Source organism: Amia ocellicauda, chromosome 21 (genome assembly GCF_036373705.1).
Source record: "Amia ocellicauda isolate fAmiCal2 chromosome 21, fAmiCal2.hap1, whole genome shotgun sequence".
Classification (NCBI taxonomy): domain Eukaryota; kingdom Metazoa; phylum Chordata; class Actinopteri; order Amiiformes; family Amiidae; genus Amia; species Amia ocellicauda.
The window spans coordinates 6,764,161-6,786,028 of record NC_089870.1 but is presented as its reverse complement, the minus strand read 5'-3'; the positions used below and the strand labels follow the sequence as shown (position 1 = coordinate 6,786,028).

The 21,868-nt window shown below is 40.1% G+C and overlaps 1 protein-coding gene across 1 annotated transcript in view; it reads left to right on the top strand.

The window, feature by feature from the left end:
* slc8a3 (solute carrier family 8 member 3) overlaps window positions 1-21,868 on the top strand; it is a 95,837-nt gene that overhangs the window by 4,256 nt on the left and 69,713 nt on the right. The window contains exon 2 of the mRNA XM_066694192.1: window positions 14,477-16,334. Within this exon, the coding sequence (XP_066550289.1) occupies window positions 14,566-16,334 (1,769 nt within the window). The 5' untranslated portion in view covers window positions 14,477-14,565. The remainder of the gene's footprint in view (window positions 1-14,476; window positions 16,335-21,868) is intronic.

Genomic DNA, 21,868 nt, shown 5'->3' with positions numbered 1-21,868 from the left:
TTCTGTTTAAAATGCTTGTTACACACCTATCCATTTCAGACATTGAGTGCCTTTGCTTTGTCACAGTGTTGAACTGAACTGAACTGACGGCTGAAGCTAAGTGCAGTTTTAATAGTGAATTACAGGGGTTCTGGTGAAGCCTCCATGTACATTGCACATGGCTGTTCAAGCATGAAATTCAAATTACAAGCACAAAAACGGACTGCAAACTGAAAAAGGGACATTCCAATCTCGAGAGGAGCATGAGGGGTGTGTGTGTGGGGGAAGCATGACTACTAATTTACAAGGATTTACAGGAATTGTTTTCCTTAAATTGTATTATTCCAGGATTTTGAGGATTACTTATGGAGGACTTATTATGTAGGTTATTTATATGGCAGTCATCTGTTTTAAAAATAATATATAAATGATCTTCCATTCTATGTTGTTTTTGATGTAAAGGACCAAAGTGAGGAAATTGAATGTCCCCTAATATTTAAAATTTTCATCTCAACATTTGATGTCACTTTTTGTGTTGGTGGTAGTGGGGGGGTTAAGAAAGAGTTCTGTTCAAGAGGTCTGAGTCTATCAGTAGTAACTTGATATGGATTCTCCTTTTTTCACTTTGGTTTACAGTTGGAACTAATCCAGTGTTCATTTGAGCTGAAATTAGTGCAACTCCTCATACTTCAGTTTCAAAGTGTGAGTCTCACTTTGAAATCTCTGTCATAAACGCGGTGAAGCCGTTACATTCGGGAGATCAACAACAATGCCTTGGAAGACTGATGCGATTTACTTGGCTTTCATTCCCCAAAAATTATGCTAGCAATCAAGCCACTCAAATAAAACAAGTTAAGAGAATTAAGTAATTGACAGAACATCTAATGGCTGCTTAAAACATATCCCCTAATAAGGAGGGCAATTAGAGGCATTTCCCAACAGCTGTGTTTAAAAAAAGAACATATGAAAGGAAACAAATATTAAACTGTCTGAAATCAGGCGAAAACATACCTAAACAAACACATGGTAGGAAAGGCCGAAAAGCCTGATTTGTACAAGTAATTTTGCCTTTCTCCCCAAGTTAAACCACGGCAAGGGGATTTCCTCAGAATAGCTGTCTGTATCAGATCCAGTAGTAGATCTTTTCAATGGTGCATCTTTCATCGCATTGCAAAGCCGAGGCATTAGAAATCCAATGCACTGCACATGACATCAAACCCTGAAGTCACATTTATGTAACCGGTGCTGTCAGCTACCAAACCAATGACGTGATTAAAATGCACCTCAAATGTGTTGGGCCCTGCTCACGTGATTTGCTGAATGAACTGCCCTGATATAAAATGTGTTCAAAGGAAAATGCTTAGCGTCATTTAATCTGCCTTTAAAAGGTTATTTGCACAGATGAATAACTAACCTACTAAATCATATAAGAAATAACTAAATATGTTAAAGTGAAAATCACACTGCTGTATTACAAACTCATTTGTTTTACATTGCGGTGACACTGCATTGTGCATTTATTTGAGTGTATATATCACGCAATTTAAATCATGAATTCTTAAGCATTTGCAGAATGGCCACACTTTGTCCTTTGCTTTTAGTGGGGCTTTCAAATGAAGCCAACCGCCGACGGGTAGATTATTTAATTGTGCTTTAGATCAGTTGCATTGTGTCGGCTTGGTTCACAGCACAAGGTTTCAGAGTGAAAACAAGATAGCCAGGTCGTTTGAATGCATCTGTGGATTTTTCAGAGTCTTATGTATTAGCAACACAAATGGTCTCTGGTGTTCCCGTCTATATTAGGCTCCGAACTTTTCAATCCGCCTTCGTATTTACATCTGGTGTGTAGAGCAGGTCCAAAAATAACCAGCCCATTCACAAGAATCTAACAATCATCATCATCTCTCTCTCTCTCCCCCCTCCCTCTCAGATGCATGCATCAAGTTGCGTAAACATCGCTATAACCACACCGTAGATAATCAAGGAGTTTGTGTGCTAAAGGATGGCTTCTAGCCCCCTGATTTGATCTTTCATGGACTGTGAATTAAAGTGTTGGAGTTTAGAATCAATCAGAAATATAGACTACCTTCTTTGCCATTTTCTGTTTAAGTGTTGGCTTCTAACACACATTTATAAATATAATATATATATATAACAACTTAATATTTGCTGAAGGTTATCACTTTCAGTTCTGTATTTGATTTGACTCTTCACACGGAGATTGAATCAGGAAGTTTGAATTTGACTTGTTTCTGTGTTTTACTGCTGTGACTCATATATTTAGAATATATATATAATATATACATTTATACTGAATTTCCTATTTTAACACAATGCCAAAAATAGTTCCCAGGGAAGAATACTGCAGTTCCCTGATGATCGTTTTTATGCAATTTCACTTACTTTGTGTTGTGCCCTCTTTGCAGCTTTAAAGATTAAGGTTTCTTTTGGTAAAAGCTTTGATAGTGGATGCATTACAGCTACTTAAGACTGGCTTTCACCCATATTATACATTTTCCAATTACAAGTTAAATCGCTTACAGTATTGTGGTCAGTTTTATTGTATCACTCATTAAATGTGTTGCGTTTGATTAGTATGACTTAGTACTTGACTGTGTGCTGTAGTCTATTTTTTAATTGTGATCATGCCAGCTGTATGATCTATTTGTGTGCTATTTATTATAAAAAAAGAGTTAACTTCAAGCTCATGATACAGCTCCTGTAAATTTTAAATATAATCTGTTTGAAAAAAAAATATATATATATATCATTCATTTTGAAAGAAAGTATAACAGTGGATATCTTTTCCTGGCATTTCACCTCAGTTACTCCCATGAAATGATTATCCCTTATAGGATTTTATGGTGATTTCCTTTAACTTCGAGGCGGGAGATAAAATGTAATGATCATGTATCCACTGGATTAGACTTAGACCTTTCAAATGCTCAATCTATCTGCTCTTATAGATGTTTTCTTATTTCTGCCTCAGCCACTTCTGTCTGTATAGCTTCCGTTTTTTTCTCTTTTTTCATTTGATTGTGGTCTGAACTCTCTGATGCGAAACATTGACTTTCCTTGCCATTTCCTCCCACGATAGTCTCCCTTGTGAAGAACAATTATGGGTACATGCTCACCATATTTTGTCTCTTTTCTTCGAGTCAAGGTAACTCGATTAGCTTAAGCTCTTGTGTTGTGGCTACAGTATAACATGGAGGAGGTAAGAAAGAGGTTTAAGGGTTGTTTTGCCAGAGCTCAATCTGAAGACAAAAAAATAAAAAAATATATAGTTTTACAGACAATATAATTTCACTCTTCAATGTCATGTAAAACCCTCAGGAAACTTAAATGCTTTGTTTTTCACAGCTAAAATGGTCTTGCCTCTTGCCTAACTCTATTAAAACTTAGGAACTATACATTACTGCATGTTTGTGGCAGTTTGTGCATGTATGATTGCTACCGGAGGGGCAGCAGGGGATATTTTCATGAGGATCGTTGCCCAGAAAATGAGAACGAAAAGGTTTCTCCTTTGCATTTTCATTTGAGAAGGTTACAACATTTTATAATTGTATCCCGGTCCTGTTAAGTTTTATTTAAATGCTCTTCCTGTAGTGATCCAATCATTTTACGAATGAGTGTGCCCCTTGCATTTGTAACACACCCGTAAATCAGCTTTTTAATAGACTTCGCCCTGGAATAAATGTGATTAAAGTATATTGTTCTATATGTATATACAGAGAGGGAAAAAAGTATTTGATCCCCTGCTGATTTTGTATGTTTGCCCACTGACAAAGAAATGATCAGTGGTGGCCAACTACAAGAAACGTCTGAACTCTGTGATAGCCAACAAGGGTTTTGCCACCAAGTACTAAGTCGAAGGGGTCAAATACTTATTTCCCTCATTAACATGCAAATCAATTTATAACTTTTTTGAAATGCGTTTTTCTGGATTTTGTTGTTAGTATTCTGTCTCTCACTGTTAAAATACACCTACCATTAAAATGATAGACTGATCATTTCTTTGTCAGTGGGCAAACGTACAAAATCAGCAGGGGATCAAATACTTTTTTCCCTCACTGTAACAAAAATACAGGTACATTTAATTACACATTAACACATTCAGTAATTCACTGTAGAGTTCAAAGTCACCCCAGAATAAAAAAGTAGAACTTAATCACCATGGTCAAGCTACAGTACAACATAGAAAAAATATAATATAGCAACTGACATGCTTTTAAAATGCTGTAATTAATCATGTAATAAATTATTATACCATTCAAAACTTTGATAAAACCACTCTCCAATAAACACTTTGATTTGAATAAACAATTTGTTTTTTCATTTGATTGCAAAGTATATCCAAAAGAGACCTGGGCAGCTTCTTATCATAGACCTCAGATATATTGCTTGATGACATCGATTTCCTGCCCGTGAAATGTCTGCCTTCTTGGCTGTAAAGCCATGGGGATGTCATATTTACAATAATCTGAACATTATCAAATGAAAGGAGCAGCATCTCTAATGGATGTCACTGGTATTTTCTTTCTCTCTCTATTCTGTGTTATCTGTGTGATTCTCTGTGGTTGTTTATTTCATAAAGAGAAAAGAGCTTTTGAAGCGTCTCGCCATAGCTGATCGCCAGAAATGAACTTTTTACGAATCTGGAAACCAAAACAAAAATGCCTTAAAAAAACCCCTCTCCAAACACCAAAGAGGACATGAAGTGGGGCACTATAGAGGCTACATGTGGTGGTTCTTGGTAATGGATTTGTCTCAGCACAGAGGGATATCCACTCTTATTATACATATGGCTAAACATCCCACGCAAAAGCGCAACATGCTAAACCCACTAGGAACTCTAAAGAGCAACATGTCTGGAAGTGGTTGAACAAACAAATGTAAAACACGGCTTCATTGAATAACCTTTATAGTGACTGTCCTGCTCTTCTCTTGTGGGCAATTTGTAAAGAAGCTCAAGGCTGGTGACATCAGTTCAACAGTTTGCAAAGCAGTTGTATCTGGGCCCATTGTGGACATGTGCCCGTTGAGGTGGCATCACTGCCCAAAGCTGGGAAGAGCATTCAAATTCAAACCCACCTAGGTAAGGGGACTGGTCTTTTGGTGTAGCTGGTTTGTTAGCAGGTCAGCATAGGTTGATATCGGAAGAGGGCAATTTAATAGGATAAAGTGTTTTTCTTTTTTCTGAAGTATTCTTTCCATTTTTGGACATAACTTTCGCTTCATGGAAAGCTGCTTGATGAAGCCTCTTCCGAAAGAACTCTTTACTGGAATTGATGGATAGCATTGTAGATAAATAGCTGAGCATAATTTACAACATGTAGAAAGGGATAACTTAGAAATAATGGATTAGCTCTGATGAGCAATTTTCCAGCTGTGTTATTCCCAAACCATGCAATAAAAGTTTTATATATGGGAATAGGGAGCTAATTCAAATAGTTCCAACCATAATAGGGATGGAAGAACGATGCTTGCTGTCACATCTACTTATAGTCCTTATTCAAGTTTCTAAATTGCCATGATAATGCATTCCACATTTAGTTATGCTTTGATTTGTAGGTAGGCTGTAGTAAATGCTGAATATAAAGTACGAGAAACAAGCATTGCTGGTTCTCGAGAACACTTTCAATCATGTTTGTAAATTTGTTTGTGGGGTAGTGTTTACTGGCTCCAAACATCTGATGGTAGCATGATGCTGGATTTAAAATACTGTATTAAAAAAGGTCTGGCAATGGGTATAATCAGCACAAAAACAAAACAGCTTAACTGAAAGATATTTATTTTTGCAACTCCATTTAAATTTATCTGCAGTTTCAACGCAGCTGATAACATCAGAGATACAATTCCAGAGTGCAGAGGCGAGGTGGCTGGGAGTCCTGGCACCAGATTTTTTTTAATGTAGTGCTTTGTAAGAACTAGAAAACCTGCTGTCACCACAGTTCCATATCAGATATCACCAAATCAAAGTGAATGATGCCACATTTTTCCAGCGTATTCATCACAAATCTCAAGCAATTGTCCTCTCACAGTATTATTATTATTATTATTATTATTATTATTATTATTATTATTATTATTATTATTATTATCATCATCATTTTGGTTAATACGATTTATAGGATTGGACATTGATTCTTATTTTACACTCACCTAAAGGATTATTAGGAACACCTGTTCAATTTCTCATTAATGCAATTATCTAACCAACCAATCACATGGCAGTTGCTTCAATGCATTTAGGGATGTGGTCCTGGTCAAGACAATCTCCTGAACTCCAAACTGAATGTCTGAATGGGAAAGAAAGGTGATTTAAGCAATTTTGAGCGTGGCATGGTTGTTGGTGCCAGACGGGCCGGTCTGAGTATTTCACAATCTGCTCAGTTACTGGGATTTTCACGCACACAACCATTTCTAGGGTTTACAAAGAATGGTGTGAAAAGGGAAAAACATCCAGTATGCGGCAGTCCTGTGGGCGAAAATGCCTTGTTGATGCTAGAGGTCAGAGGAGAATGGGCCGACTGATTCAAGCTGATAGAAGAGCAACTTTGGCTGAAATAACCACTCGTTACAACCGAGGTATGCAGCAAAGCATTTGTGAAGCCACAACACGTACAACCTTGAGGCGGATGGGCTACAACAGCAGAAGACCCCACCGGGTACCACTCATCTCCACTACAAATAGGAAAAAGAGGCTACAATTTGCACAAGCTCACCAAAATTGGACAGTTGAAGACTGGAAAAATGTTGCCTGGTCTGATGAGTCTCGATTTCTGTTGAGACATTCAGATGGTAGAGTCAGAATTTGGCGTAAACAGAATGAGAACATGGATCCATCATGCCTTGTTACCACTGTGCAGGCTGGTGGTGGTGGTGTAATGGTGTGGGGGATGTTTTCTTGGCACACTTTAGGCCCCTTAGTGCCAATTGGGCATCGTTTAAATGCCACGGCCTACCTGAGCATTGTTTCTGACCATGTCCATCCCTTTATGACCACCATGTACCCATCCTCTGATGGCTACTTCCAGCAGGATAATGCACCATGTCACAAAGGTTGAATCATTTCAAATTGGTTTCTTGAACATGACAATGAGTTCACTGTACTAAACTGGCCCCCACAGTCACCAGATCTCAACCCAATAGAGCATCTTTGGGATGTGGTGGAACGGGAGCTTCGTGCCCTGGATGTGCATCCCACAAATCTCCATCAACTGCAAGATGCTATCCTATCAATATGGGCCAACATTTCTAAAGAATGCTTTCAGCACCTTGTTGAATCAATGCCACGTAGAATTAAGGCAGTTCTGAAGGCGAAAGGGGGTCAAACACAGTATTAGTATGGTGTTCCTAATAATCCTTTAGGTGAGTGTATATCATAATAATAATAATAATAATAATAATAATAATAATAATAATAATAATAATTATAATAATAATAATAATAATAATAATAATAATAATAATTAAAATAAAAAACATATCAGCTAAGAACTGTGTATACTTACCAGAACCATACGATCAGTTGATGTTAAATCAGAAAAACAGGAACGAGAAATGAAATCAATTTTAAAAATAGGTGTCAAGGAAATGTTTTTTCTGTGTCAGTCAAAAGCATATTTGGATGGGCACACTTTTTTCCAATTTCTCCATCAGTCGGTCTCTGTTTTGCGTCCCTCTCTGACACTTTCAAATAAATGGAAGTGGGCTTTTTCTCACGTAGAGACTAAGCTGCATAGTTTATTTCCCAGCATGTAGCTGTATCATATGCAAGTAGTGTCTGTATGTTAGCACATAAAATACTATTGAATATGCTTTTCAAAGCACACCGATTGCTGTCTGTCTGGACATGCATTTACAATACGGATTCCTCTTGGACAGTTTATTCTAATGGCAGCTGAGAGAGAAATAATACTATTTTAGATGTTCAAGGCATCGATCTTGTCTTTCAGAATACAGGTAGTACATTCGATTCCACATCTGTTCCCAGGATTCTACATTCAATAGTGGCACCCTGTACTGTCAGTCTCACCATTTTCAAAGGGAAATGATTAAACATTTAAAGTCGATCCATGCGCGATTTTAATGAGCTATTGGCAGTCTGAGGGTGTAAAAAAACAGCATCAACGGTGTTTCTCTGACCTCCTTTTTTTGGTGGTGTATTCACACATAGCAACGTGGATGCTGAAAAAAGATGAATATCACAACAGGAGCTGAAGACATGTCGTTTTTTTCATGCAATTGTTATTTCTGTTTGTTCCTTTGGATTTATATTGGTCTGTTTAGAGAAGGTTGTTGCTGGCGAAGTGTCAAAGCATGTTGATCCAGCATCCACTACTACTACTATTATTATTAGTTGTATTTATTTATTTATTTGCAGATACACTTCTGTTTTTCACAAGAGACACTTTCAAAGCATTACAAAGTGCAGTAAATAAAAAGTACAGTAAGCATACATCCTAGTGCAAATGAGACGTAATACAGTTATGTCCCAGGTATGTGCTAAGGGCTGGGTAGGCATAGGAGAAGTTACAGTGAAATTAATGTAGTGCTCACAATGCATAAGTAATCATTACCAATTTGGCCTTTAACGCGGCTTACAATCCAGTGAAATTTGCCTGTGAATTACTGCAGGTAAGGGCTGCCCCTTTTCTCTCCAGGTTGTTGGAGCCGATCTCAGGATATCTTTGACCGGTCTGTAAACTTCCTAGCAACCAACCGGCCCAAAAATACCTCATACAGTTTCTGTGCCTGGAATGGGCTTCAGCCTAATACACAAGAACTGCTGCTCTGGTCCACGTATAAGCTGTCAAGTAAAGGGTGACTCCATGTATTAGTGCCCACTTCTATTTTTACAGGGCTAGAGAGTTCTAGAACGAACAGATACTCTCTTACAAGACTCACCCAGGTTTATGTCTGGTCTGTGTATATGTTGAGGTGTCTGTGTATATACAGGGAGGGAGTTTGCAATGCAGCAGTCCCTTCAGTACCTGCAAAAAGGAAGCATTTGGTTTCCAATAAATAAAACGTTAAGTGAATCCCTTCATATAAATTAGGAAAATAAAGCTTTGTTTGTACACTTTGACTCATCTAATTCACGTGGCTTTTTTTGTTTCTAGTATAGGTGTTTGCCAACTAGTTATAAGAAAACCATTAAAAATGCATTGCAAGTTTATTCGACTGTTTATTGGAAAAACTCAAATCAAGAACCCGCTGTTGCAACTTCAACAGTAAATGTTTAATGTTTTAACTGTTCACAGGGCCTCTTAAATGAGCATCCCAAAACATTTCTGGGACACTTTACAACTTTATTACATTTTTTTGTTTCTTATGAGGAGAGAACAGGCGTAAAATTAGTCTGGTGGGGAATGTTTCATGAATGTGTCCCATGGAGAATTATGACAGTTCAAATCGATGTAAAGCTTTCAAATTGTCGGCCATCTTTCTTAATTGTGTAACGTTCATTGCCCGACTTGCCCGGTAAAATTTCGGAGGAGGAAAAAAAACACCTGCTTCTTTCCAACAATGCTTAGCAGAATTGAAATTGAAACTGCTGGTGCATGTCATGTCTTTTCATGTCATTTGAATCCATCTTGTCATAGAGTAACAAGTTCTAAACATACGGCAGCTAGCTGCGGTACAGTAATATTTGCTGAAATTTTTCACTTTGTGTAAACAGAGTGAATTTTGCCGTTCTGTGTGATTAAGTAGGAATTCCAGAATTCGACAGCTTGGGCTGGGAGTCTTTTTTTTCCTACCATAGGCAACAAGCCACAATTCATGAACTTTTAAGGCATCGTTGTATATCTGCAAACATTCCTTTCCAAGTTTGTCAAACTCCAGGCCGCAGCAGCCACTGTCGTGCAGATTTTGTGAGCATGTTGAAATCAGCAGCTGCATTATACCTAGAGAAATGTTTAATTTGTGCAGCTAAGCAAATAATTAATTGCACTTAGGTGACTGGAAGCTCAGGTAGAATGAAAACTAGAAGACCTTTAAGAATTGTACTTGAACAGCAATGGTCTAATCAGGGGTTTTCAGCTTTCAGAGTTTTCAGTACTGCTTCTGCTACATTTTTCCAGCTTAGGTCATAATTACTTAGACTTATTGAACCCTTAATTGAACAGTTTTATTAATTAGAGTTCCCTTCTTCCCACACACACTGTTTTTTTCACTCATTCTTAGATTTTAGAAATGCCCTGATTTAGGTGTTTTGTTGCCAAGAAGCAAACTATTAAGCAAATGGATCTGTCTGTCCTCTGCTTGATTAATAAATGGTTGCATTCTGTTGCAGCTGTCCAAACATCTCATAATTATTCACCAACTGATGATGGGAAGGCATAGGTGGGTTTGGCACAGTTTTCATTTTGCCAGGGCCCAGTTGGTCAAAGTCCAGACAGCTGGTCAGTGGAACAGTATAGCTATACTGGGGGGCTTGTGAGATGTTTTCCAGGAGAAAAGCAGGTTGGGAAAACACACTTTTAAGAGTGTGGAAAGTTTGCAAGCAAAATGCGACAAAAACGAAAACTGAGTAAACAGGGATAAGTAATGATAATTTTATTCTGCGTTCATAAGATATTCAGGCTCTGTTGTTTTTATGAAACCTGGAGTAAATATTGCCCACTCCAGACTGAGCTGGGAAAGACTGAGAAAGGATTGTTATACACCACCGGTCAACAATTATAGAACACCCCCATGTTTCCAGTTTTTCTTGAAATTTAAGCGGTTCAAGTCCAGTGAATAACCTGAAATGGTACAAAGTTAAGTGACAAACTGACAGAGGTTAAACATAAATAAAAACTGGTGTTATAAAACTTTTGACCGGTAGTGTATTTTGCCAGAAGTACTGAAATCTGCTCTTGTCAGATTTGTGTGCCGATGAAATGCATCTTACTATCGGATGTGGTTATATTTTATTATCATTATTATTATTATTATTAGTAGTAGTAATATTAGTAGTATTGTGTTTAAGTGTCTTAGTGCTTAAGTGTGTCTGTGCCATTAAAAGCTTTCTTTTGAAATGCATGTTGACTTCTGTCCTCGCTTGAGCATGCTCAGAGGATCTGGCCTCGTAAAATAAATGAATAGGTCTTTTGGAAGACATACCCTTTTACTTGAACTGGGAAACAGTGTAAAGACCCCATGACTGAACAGTGTCTGTCCTTATAAGAGAGTGGTCCTTCTTGTTCTGACTTCTCCCTGAATTTGGCGTTTGAAATGTGCTTTAGTCAGGGCTGATTTGTGTTGTCAGATCTCAGATTCAGATCGCCATCACAGACACACGTCCAAGTGATTGTTAAAAAGCAATGTGTGTGTGTGTGTGTGTGTGTGTGTGTGTGTGTGTGTGTTGGGGGTTATGCACTCATGAAAGTATACAGTAGCAATTTCACTGTAACATACACTTATACACAATCAGCAGTGCTTGGATAACAGTGAAAGTAATATTGTATGTGTTCAGTATTTGTGCTGTGTGTCCACGTTACAGAAGTAGGACTGATAATACTTCTACAGTAAGCTTTAAACTGATTTACAACCAGGCAACCTTGACTCTAAAGAAATTGAGTCAATGGTAGCTTATCACTTAAACTGGATTAATTAAGGTCTAAGAGAATAAGACTTGAAATGCCCTGCCCCATATGCTCAGCTTTAAACGTTAAATCAAGATCATAATATGTCAGAAGGTATTATTGCTTCAGACTACCCGCAGTGGCTTCACATAACCCACTTCTTCAGTGTAAATTTGCCCTAACTACTTCCTATGTCAGGCATTGGTATATTTAGCGTCTTTCCAAAAGCACAGACACTCACAGGTATGGGAATAAACATCAAACACAAGATTACAGAATGTTTGAATCGGCGGTCATTAAAGGAGGGGCATAGAGCCTGGAGTATTTTCATTTACAGTTGTGTGTTTGACTCCAAGTGTGAGTTACTTGAAAAAATGAGTGACGGTTGTCCATCTGTGTGCCAGGCAATACTACAGGGGAGGAAATGTCTGTTGTCATGGCTCTGGCCTCGTCCAGATTCTTGGCAGGCCCAACTTGCTGCAGATCCCCTCAGCATTTTTACAAGGGGCTCCAATCAGGCTGTTACAGTGGTCAGGCCGACTCTGTAATTCTTGTCTAATTCTGAAATGCTGTTATTCGTTCCGATGTTGATTTTCCAGTCATCATGTTGCTCCTGTTTGGAAGCCAACGACAACTGTAATTTATGTCAACCAATAAGCTTTGGTGTGTTGAAATTTCCATCTGTTAAAATGAAGGCTACCATTTGCTGAAAGTGGTGACAGCTCCACATTGTAAACCCTGAAGTTGTAATAGCTATTAAACTTATTTTAAATGGTTTATTATTATTATTATTATTATTATAATTATAATTATTTCTTAGCAGACACCCATATCCAGGGTGCAGTTTACACAAGAAACATTTTAAAGCATTACAGAAGTGCAGTAATACAACCAATACAAAATTCAATTTAAAGCATTACAAAACTGTTTTTGTAAAACTTTAACCTAAGTATAGATGACTTGCTTTGAAATAGATTTAGTAATTGCATAATGAAATGGAAATTGCAAGGGACCATGGGACTGTGCAATTGTCCTTGTACAGGTTGATTTGAGTACATTTACTACAGCATTTTTTTACCATTAATATAGCTTTACTGTGGTTTTACCATAGTTTTTTTAAAGTTATTTCCTATGGGTTCACCTTGCTATTCCTGTTCATTACTGCACTGTGCCCCGAGTTAACCGTGGTGTAGGCTACTATAGTAATCATAACTAAGAGACATTTATTATGGTACACCATAGTATTCCCATGGTACAGCGTAGCAAAGCACAGTGAATACATCTTGAACCCATAGGGAACCACAGTACACTTACGGTAAATAAGGGTAGTTACGCAATATCTATGATATGTTGATTTATTATAAATAGGTATAAGCTATGCGAGGTTGTTTCTGTTCTGCTCTTGCATTCCTAGTTCAGTCTGTGGGTATTTGGTGCTAATTTGTGTTACTGTGAAAGTGACAATGTGTGGGTGTGGGGTGCTAATTTCTACTAGTGTAGCAGTCAACCTGAGCTCAATATGATCTCATTTGTTTCACTCGTGGGATGCCTTGCCACAGATTCCACAGTTTCAGCCTATTCTCTTTTTCTGTATCCCTTATGTAGTGGTTATGCTAAGGGACTGAGCAGTCGGAGCATAAGCAGTTAAAATATTATATTCTTCTTATTTCTTTCTTGGCAGATGCCCTTATCCAGTGCGTTTTCAAATTCAAATTCTAGTTGGCAGTTTTATGAAAGAAACTACAATTGTCAAATTGGTTAAGTAAAAGTAGGTTTAGTTACGTTACATAAATATTAATGTTTTAAGTCTTCACTTTGGTGCAGGGAATCAATGTTACAAATACATCCGCATAACTTAATTGTACTGAGGCAATGACCAAAGAGTTCTCGTTAAAGTAATTTAACGAGGTGGGCTTGTCTTTGTGGTTTAGGGCATTGCATCTATATCGCTTCCATTCTTTGTCAGTCTTATGAGGTTTACATCTTGCGCATAATTTATCCTGATAGATTTGATTTGTTTAAATCTGAAATCCTTGATCATAAAATGTGGGACTAGAGGGATGAACGATGTCTTTTAAAAGCACTTAATGGTTCAGAACAAGATTGACATGGAATTGCAGCTGTAATGTTACCATGCCTCATTCCTTCTGCTACTAAAGCTAAATAAACCACCTCCTACTTCTCTGAAAGTTGTATGTCTCAGATGGGTTATTTTATAAGTATTGTAACTAATGGATTGTTACAGAGATTACATTAATTGAGCATTAACTGTTGTGGGGCTTTCCATGGCTCTGTCACAGCCCTGACTTGGCTCAGAGACCTCTAAATGAACACCAGGACTTTGGGGAATCGTGAATGCCAGCGCTTCTGTTCCTTAATAGGGATCTCATCTCATGTTGGCCTTACAGTATCTCCTAATTACGACATCATGTGCTCTACTATGTGGCTCTGAGTGTCATGTGTTCAAATCTCCACATTTTTGTTAAATGCACAAAGCTAGTCAAAGGGCTAGCGTCCTTTCCAGGATTTTAATACCAGTAAAAACATGAGCAAGACAACGGCTGTACCTGCTTTACAACAAACTGCATTCAGGCTCTCCTTTCAAATAAGTGAATCATCATGGACTTCTGCTTGTTGTCAGTGCTACAAGCAGACAGTATACTGTAAATAACTCTAAACATAAATTTATATCTAGAGAAATGTGTGAATGTAGGCCAGGGTCAGGAGCAGTGCATTCTGTAAAGCCAGTTTGAAGTTATTGCGCTTTTGAAAGATTTGGAATGTGCTAAACAAAAAATGAAATAAACTTGTAACAGGATTCTATATTCCCTACTGAGGTGTAATTTTCAAAAACATGAAAACAGATTGAGGTAATGATGTGCAATGTTGCTAAAAAGATGTTTGTGCTTTTGCCTTTTCAGGAGGAGTGGGTTCGAGGAGAAAACTGTTCAGTTCTGGAGTCCCGAGAGGCCTACAAAGAGATAAGGACTCTGTTGACGAAGGGGTGTGCATGGCGCGTGTAAGGCTGGTGAAGCCGGGGACATCCACCTTCCTCTGGTTGGGCCTCCTTGTTACAGCATTCCTATGTGCAGAGGCCAAGACCACCGAAAGCCCAACCCCCGCCCCCCAAAATGCGTCATGCGGAGGCACGTTCGAGTGCAAAGAGGGTATCATCTTGCCGATCTGGTACCCCGAGGACCCATCCTTGGGGGACAAGATAGCACGGGTCATAGTTTACTTTGTGGCGATGATCTACATGTTCCTGGGCGTCTCCATCATCGCTGATCGTTTCATGGCTGCCATAGAGGTCATCACCTCCCAGGAGAAAGAGATCCTCATCAAGAGGCCCAACGGAGAGACCACCACCACTACAATCCGTGTCTGGAACGAGACCGTCTCCAATCTCACCCTAATGGCTCTGGGTTCTTCAGCCCCGGAGATTTTGCTGTCGGTGATTGAGGTGTGTGGACATGGGTTCCATGCTGGAGAGCTGGGGCCCTCCACCATTGTGGGGAGTGCAGCCTTCAACATGTTCATCATCATCGCTATCTGCGTCTCTGTCATTCCCGAAGGTGAGACTCGCAAGATCAAACACTTGCGCGTCTTCTTTGTGACAGCTGCCTGGAGCATCTTTGCCTACATCTGGCTGTACATGATCTTGGCTGTCTTCTCGCCCAATGTGGTGCAGATCTGGGAAGGCCTGCTCACCCTGGCATTCTTTCCTATCTGTGTGATCCTGGCCTGGGTGGCTGACCGGCGACTGCTCTTCTACAAGCTAATGCGCAAGAAGTACCGTGCAGACAAGCACCGTGGCGTCATCATTGAGACGGAAGGTGAACGGCCAAAGGGCATTGAGATGGATGGAAAAATGGTCAACTCCCACTTTGTGGATGGCGGGGCTAGCAACCTCATCGGTCTGATGGACGGGAAGGAGGTGGATGAGTCACGGCGAGACATGATCCGCATCCTCAAAGACCTGAAGCAGAAGCACCCAGAAAAGGAGCTGGATCAGCTGGTGGAAATGGCCAACTACTATGCTCTCTCTCACCAGCAGAAGAGCCGAGCTTTTTACCGCATCCAGGCCACCCGTATGATGACGGGCGCCGGCAATATCCTGAAGAAACATGCAGCCGAGCAGGCCAAGAAGAGCACCAGCGTCCAAGAGGTGCGCATTGATGAGCCCGAGGAGTTTGTCTCCAAGCTCTACTTTGACCCATGTGCCTACCAGTGCCTGGAGAACTGTGGGGCAGCCATACTGACCATCGTGCGCAAGGGGGGCGACATCACCAAGACCGTCTACGTGGATTACAAGACAGAGGATGGCTCGGCAAATGCAGGGGCCGACTACGAGTTCACTGAAGGGACAACGGTCTTCAAGTCAGGTGAGACGCAGAAGGAGATCAGCATCGGCATCATCGATGACGACATCTTCGAGGAGGATGAGCACTTCTTTGTGCGGCTCAGCAACGTCCGTGTCCTGGAGACTGAGGAGCTGCTCTCCGCCAACAGCTTGCCCTACCCCAAGGCCATCCTGGGCCTTCCCGCGGTCGCAACTGTCACTATCCTGGACGACGACCACGCTGGCATCTTCACCTTCGAGACCGAGGCTATACACGTGAGCGAGAGTGTGGGTGTGATGGAGGTGAAGGTGCTGAGGACCTCGGGAGCACGCGGCACAGTCATAGTGCCGTACCGCACGGTGGAGGGGCTGGCCAGAGGGGGAGGCGAGGATTTTGAAGACACGTATGGGGAACTGGAATTCAGAAACGACGAGACCTGGTAGGTGGCATTCTGAATGAGGGCTTGGGAATGGGAACCTTATGGGATAGGGTGTGAGATTCCTAAAATTGTTCTTGTTAATTTGTTTTTTTTCTGGATTAATGAGGTGGGACCTTCGTGTTGTCTCTTTCCCCGGCAGTGTTTGAATGTGTGCAACATTGCGTGTTTTTTTTCCAGGAGGGCCTGGCCGAGAAACTTTTTCCCTCTAACCTTCTTTTCTAGTACCTAAATTCACATTAAGTCATTTCATTTAAGTGTGTTGTTTGACTTTACTCAATTGTCTGGTCAAATTCAGAAGAAACAATTGTTGATATACAACACTTGAGTATTGAACCGCATGTTTAACTGTGTGTTTGTTTCTTAAAACCATGTAAATCCTACACTCTGTCCACATTTTTTTTTTTTTTTTTAAACCTAATCTGAGTATTTTAGGGTAAGTAATGTGTGATGGTAATATTAACTATGTCACTTTACGCAGTCAGCTGTCCAGTCCAGGTTTAGAGTTTTTTATTTCACCTGTCCCAGATGCAGTTAGCACACTAGAGTGCCTTGCCAAATGGAGCAAATGATGCTTATGTGATTCTCATTCACTCACTCCTTTCAAGTGAGCAATCTAATATGTCCTCGGATTTGCCTCCTAACCCCGGGAGAATTCTTCATATTCATCATATGTCATGCATTCGTTTTTCATTTCTATTTTCTAGAGAAACAGAGCTGGCTTCATTCCGGCTTGGGTATTCTCACCCACTCTGTGACTTAATGAGTTGACACACTATTAGGGCAAGACAGTGACATGCTGACATTTTGCTGCAACAGTTTTCATTTTGCAGAGGTAAATCAGGTATGCTATAAGTAGGTTAATCAATAGAATCAGGCATCACAACCACTATTCCTATCAGTCTTGTGAAATACAGAGAAATGCAGCAGCCTTTAAAAACAATGAACACATAATAGTATACTTAAAACTTAATACTCCATGCTAACCCCTCACTTTTTCTACCACTATAGTTTTGAAATCCCCCAACTACTTTCTCCTGATGGGTTTTGTAGCATCTGGAATATTAATGATTGTCCCCAATGCAAATATCAGTGCATATTTTTGAGGGCTGTGCCTAGAAACTACACAAAGAGGTAGAAAGAAAACATGTCTTACTCTGGGATCTATGCCAAGGATGAGATAACGTTGCTGAAGCTTTTGTGTACATCATCAGCAGATAAGGTGACTGGGCTGTCTGGGTGTTGATTTGGAGTATGCTGTGGCGGCTCCAGGTGCACTTGGCACTTGATTTGATTTGTGGGAAGCAGTGTGCGGTGTCTGCTGGAGGGGGAATATGATTGTAAGGAACGGTGACATTGGCTGCATTATAAGGAACACTAATCGATCAACGCGGTATTGTAAAGGGCTTTGTTCAGAGGATCCTTTCTTCAGTAGTGCTCAATGAGACAAAACTGCGGGCCATTGCATTGTAGAGGGACTGCTTTGTGTTGGAATACCATGCTACCATGTGGCCGACAAAAATGTTTCCCTTTCTCCCCCCAAAAGTAATAACATTTATTGTCAATGCCTCCCTATGGACATCTGGATGTCGGATACTGAAGGAATGCACAAAGGGAAATGAATCAGTTGTTTGTTCCCTGCTTACCTTCCCTTATGTGTTATTGTTCACTTTTAAAGAGACAAAAAGAGGATTATACTATCAGAGGCATCCTTCTATACATTGAATCCTGTCTAATCCTAATCTCTCATGCTCACACTTTTTTACTTTTCCAGTATCCATTACTTTACACAAACTTTCTGTCCTTACCCAGGGTACCATTTTGATAGAAACACACAGAGATCATTATAAAATGCAATCATCATTATAAGAGCTGATTTGGTTTCCCAGAAGTGCTATTATTTTAGACTCCTCAAAAAATCTGACTTCAAATTGCATTATGGCTCTCCTGTAATATCCCTTGGTAGGAGGCCGATATATCACAACCGATATATCTCAGGTAGGACACTGAAGATCTCAGAAATCATAACAAACAAGGACTCTACTGGGTTTTATGTAGGTCTGTACTCTGTCTCAACATTGGGAGCTGGTTATGCAAAACACAGTTATAACATATTATTATATTGTTAATCAGACAGTTATAACATGTTATTATATTTCTTAGCAGACACCCTTATCCAGGGTGACTTCCAATTGTTCCAATACAATACATCACATTTTTACATACAATTACCCATTTATACAGATTTTACTGGAGCAATCTGTTTAAAGTACCTTGCTCAAGGATATAACAGGAGTGTGCCCCACCCAGGGATGAACCCATGACTCTCAGCTCCAGCATCCAGCGTCCAGGGCCCTGACCACTACTTCACACTGCTGCCCAAAAAACATGAATCAAAGGCAACCGTTTTAGCATGCTTCTCATCTTTTTAGAAATCAGGTACTTTGATATAGAACAGCCATAGTTGGTGTTATGTTTTTAACATTAGCTTCAGTGTCTTGGCTCAACATTTGGATTGTGTTCCATCCCAGCTCTGCTAGGACACTCTAGCTGGAGGTGGTGGGCTTGGTGCCAAAGAAGTTAAGTACCAATATTAATCCTGTTAGCAGTCTATCCGTCTTCTCTGGAAGGTGGCTTGCTGTGATAAACAAGGTGTTGTAAGACATTTGGGTGTGTTACATTAACTCGGTGTGTGATTGAATTGGGAGGAGGAAGATGAGAGGTTATTATTTGAACCAATAAAAAACATTGCCTCTTCTAGATCATCCTGCCCCAGAACCTGACTCCATTGTAAGATGCTTTTGAATATCACATTTTCCCAGGAAACTTCTATTCAAACATCTTCTGTGATGTGACAGGGATGTGTGCATCTTTGGTACTTGGTAGCGTCTTTAAGTGAGAACTAAATATGGAAATAGCCAGAATCTGACATGAGCGCTTATTCTGGCACAGGCAGTGCATGTTTCTCAGAATCTGTGTTATTTATGAGCACCAGAGAGTCAAATGCTGAACTTAGCATTTCACTTGGTCTGTTAACTGTGCTTTCAGTGGATTTTAATGTCTAATACAGAATTGAACCTATTTTGAGCTGTACGTGAAAAACAATCCAGGCCCATATGGGGTACAAAACTGAAACTTCTCTAAATAAATTATACTGCTTAGTGAAATCAGACATGGCATCTGAGATGGAATGGTCTAGGGTCCATTTTAAGTGTAGGGCAGGATTTGTGCTAATAAGACATTTCTGTGTCCCAAAATGAGGACAGCTGGAGCCACTAAGAGAGAGGTTCTGAACATCCAGGCCTTCTAATCTGTTCCAATGTAGATTTTGTTCAACCATCTCTTTAATTCCTTTCTTTGTTGTAATTCAGTTGACTCAGACAAAGGAACATATTTATAACAAAGGATGCTAGTTCTGAGAACCTCTTTTTTTAATTCTCTCTCTCCATTATACAGGATGGACTTTCTTCCCCTTTGGCACACTTTGACTTAATTATTATCACTCAAAACAGAATGTATTATTAATAGCGTATTAATAGTGTCTGCACTGTTAGAATACAGCTTAGAGTTCTTGTCAAGACGAATGCACTTAACACAAAATAAAGTTCAACAACTTTGAAGGAGGTTCTTTTTTTAATGACTTATACTAGGGGAAAAAATTGGTAAGTGTGGAGGGAATGTATTTTTAAACAGCTACTTATTTCAAGTGTTATACTAAGATATGAGAAAGAATGGCTCCCAGCAGTATTTGGACAGCAGGTATGTATGCACTGATTGCAACCACGGTAAGGAAGAGATGTAAAGAATGGAAAGAGTAGCCCTGAGGCAAAATTTAACATGAGAAACCGAGGAAGGCATATTCCATATTAAGACAATGGCTCCAATAGGCTGTCCAATGTTTGCTTTAATATTGAGCTTTAAACTTGAAAATGCTGCCTTCCCTGCTAGTCCCTTGGTCTTGAGATCTTGTTGTCAGCCTTAAGCATTGCTGCTGATGGAACATATGTCCAAGCTGATCCCATTACTGCTGACTGCTCAGTAATCGGCAGCCAAGGCTATCAGCACCAGACTGGAATAGACTCACTGACTTTCCTTGCTTCTGCCTGTCTATAGTGACCGGGGCCGGGAACCAATAGTGGAGTGCCAAGTCATGATTTCAAGCTTCCTAAATTCCTTTTGACGCCAGAGCCACTCCAAGATTCAAATCAGTTTTTTTTTATTAGCCAGTGATTAAATAAACAAATTAAGTCTGCACTGACTGAAGCATCTCTCAGCCGCAAGTAGTGTAGCGGACAAGCGACTTCGAGTGGAGGGTTCTGGATTGGGCTCCGAGGACAGGTTTTTGAGCCTGCTGTAGGTTTTCGCAATGGCTATTTATAGGTACGTGGTAGGACCCCTTCATGCTCTCCCAATCATAATTATGCCTCACACATACACCATTTTAGTGTCTGTAAGTGAATGCCAGCATGCGCTCAGTACAATCAGTTGGAAAGCAATTAAGGGAAAGCTTATTTATAATACAATCTTGTTGGCGGCACACAGCCAGATGCTGAAGTGGTTTTGACAGCAGTATGTAAATCTGCAGAGAAAAGGGGGCCCATCAGTGTATGTTGTGGCTCTGTGTAACAGTGAGACTTGGTCCGGATGCATTGTTTAGCAGGAAGAGGTGGGTACTCTGATATGTCAGTTGATACCCATTAAAGAGTCCTTGAAGGACTTTTACATGTCATTTATTCTTTCTTAACTCTCTTCCTGGCATTTTGGTGCGTTCAAGATGACAATCAAAGTATTTACAATACAGTGTTCCCATACCTGCCCCCCCAACCTCACGAACCGCAAAACGACCCAAAAAGAACAAAAACAAACTTAAAAACAGAAGCGCAGATGCTCCGCCCCACGCTTTTGTTCGCCACGCAACCCCCTCCCGCCCGTCTGACGATGTGCTAGCACAACGGTTAAGTATTTTGTATCACCTTGTCTTTTTTAAGTTGTCATACCTTGTGAAAAACTGCAGGGATTGTACAGGGAAGGGAGGGAGCAGGGGGTGAACTCATTTTGTCCAGGCCTAAGGCTGTTGTGCTGTCAACTGGACTAATGGATACCAAGGCTCATATAATAAAATGGCAAGCGGCAACTGACTTTACTGAACTAGTGGGTACTTCATTACACCCCCCCCTCCGTGATGTGCAGATATTAAAGTCTGACTAATTGAGGCTCAGGCCGCTTCAGGGTGAAGTGGCACGTCAACAGCCTGAGCGTTGTATTGACGGTGGGAAGCAGGGATGGAACAGGAGTCTGTGGCAGGCGTCCTCTCACCATACAACCAACACTGTCTGATGCAAGAGACACGCGCAGCTGTGTTATTGAATTGCTTGGAAGTTCTCGGAGGCAAATATTACAGCAAAGCTTTGGGATTAATGAGCCACAGACCAAGGTCACTGTCAAAACAGAATAGCATTTTTGTGATTTTTAATGATACCAGTGAGGGTACCTTAACTATAATAGAACTACTTATATATTGTTTTAAGTCTGAATGG